The following is a 935-nucleotide window of genomic DNA, read 5'->3' as shown; positions in this document are numbered from 1 at the left end:
CGAATAAATTCTTTACAAATCCTACCATGTGGATTCATGGATTTTTTTTCACATTCTGTCTCTCACAGTTGAAGTGTACCTCTGGTGCAAATTACTGACTTCTGTCATCATTTTAAGTGGGGGAACTTGCACAATCGGTGGCTGACTAAATACTTTTTTGCCCCACTGTATCTCTAAATAGAGTAACTGAAGCAGAGGCTATGAATGAAAACTACATGACAACATTTGGGTTAAACGATTGACAGCCTGCTGAATTTAACTTTGCAGACAGACCAAAGAAAAGTCCCCAAAAGACTCTGAAATCCAGGAAGGTGCCCAGCAGTGACCCCAAATCCAGACTTGTGGAAATGGGAACCCAGACATCACCTGGACTTGCCCAAAAATCCAGAGGCAGACCCAAGAAAACGAGCACCTGAACATCCACCTCACTCCTCCTCTCAGGCTTTTATGTTGGATTTACTTTGGGCTGTTACACTGTTACACTGTGCTAATAGATGCTGATGTTTGATTGCATTGTAACAATAAAGAGATAACGACATTGATCGGTTGTTCTTATTAAAACTTCTGGGCCAAAGTGTGAAGAAGCTCAAACTTCAGTTGTCCTGTTGCTTTTTTTATGGCAAGTTTGAGGAACTCAGTGGCGCATGAATTAAGAACGAGTCCATAGATGGCGCTGTCTTTAAACTGGGGGTGAAGAAATGGTTTCCCACTTGTCTGCAGATGCTGAACAATAATTGGATTGCTGTATCAGAGAACAACTTGAGGTTGGTATCTTTCCCAAGGATACTTGGAGACTGGATCGAACCTCCCACCTTCTGCTCTACCTCCTGAGCAGTGATGGGAACAACGGGGTAGAAGTAACGGCGTTACTTTTTTCAGTAACGAGTAATCTAATTACTATTTCTATCGTTACAACGTCGTTACCGTTACTAACA

General features: G+C 42.1%; 1 protein-coding gene across 3 annotated transcripts in view; it reads left to right on the top strand.

The window, feature by feature from the left end:
- vrk1 (VRK serine/threonine kinase 1) overlaps nt 1–591 on the top strand; it is a 13,918-nt gene extending 13,327 nt beyond the window's left edge. For all 3 annotated transcript variants that reach the window (XM_005749496.2, XM_005749498.1, XM_005749497.1), the window contains exon 13: nt 268–591. In XM_005749496.2, coding sequence (XP_005749553.1) covers nt 268–416 — 149 coding nt within the window. In that variant the 3' untranslated portion in view covers nt 417–591. The remainder of the gene's footprint in view (nt 1–267) is intronic.
- Nucleotides 592–935: the final 344 nt, after the last annotated feature.

This window comes from Pundamilia nyererei, unplaced genomic scaffold (genome assembly GCF_000239375.1).
Source record: "Pundamilia nyererei isolate P.nyererei 1_Seehausen unplaced genomic scaffold, PunNye1.0 scaffold00247, whole genome shotgun sequence".
Lineage (NCBI taxonomy): Eukaryota > Metazoa > Chordata > Actinopteri > Cichliformes > Cichlidae > Pundamilia > Pundamilia nyererei.
The sequence above is the reverse complement of the archived record's forward strand: the minus strand, read 5'-3'. Positions and strand labels throughout refer to the sequence as shown.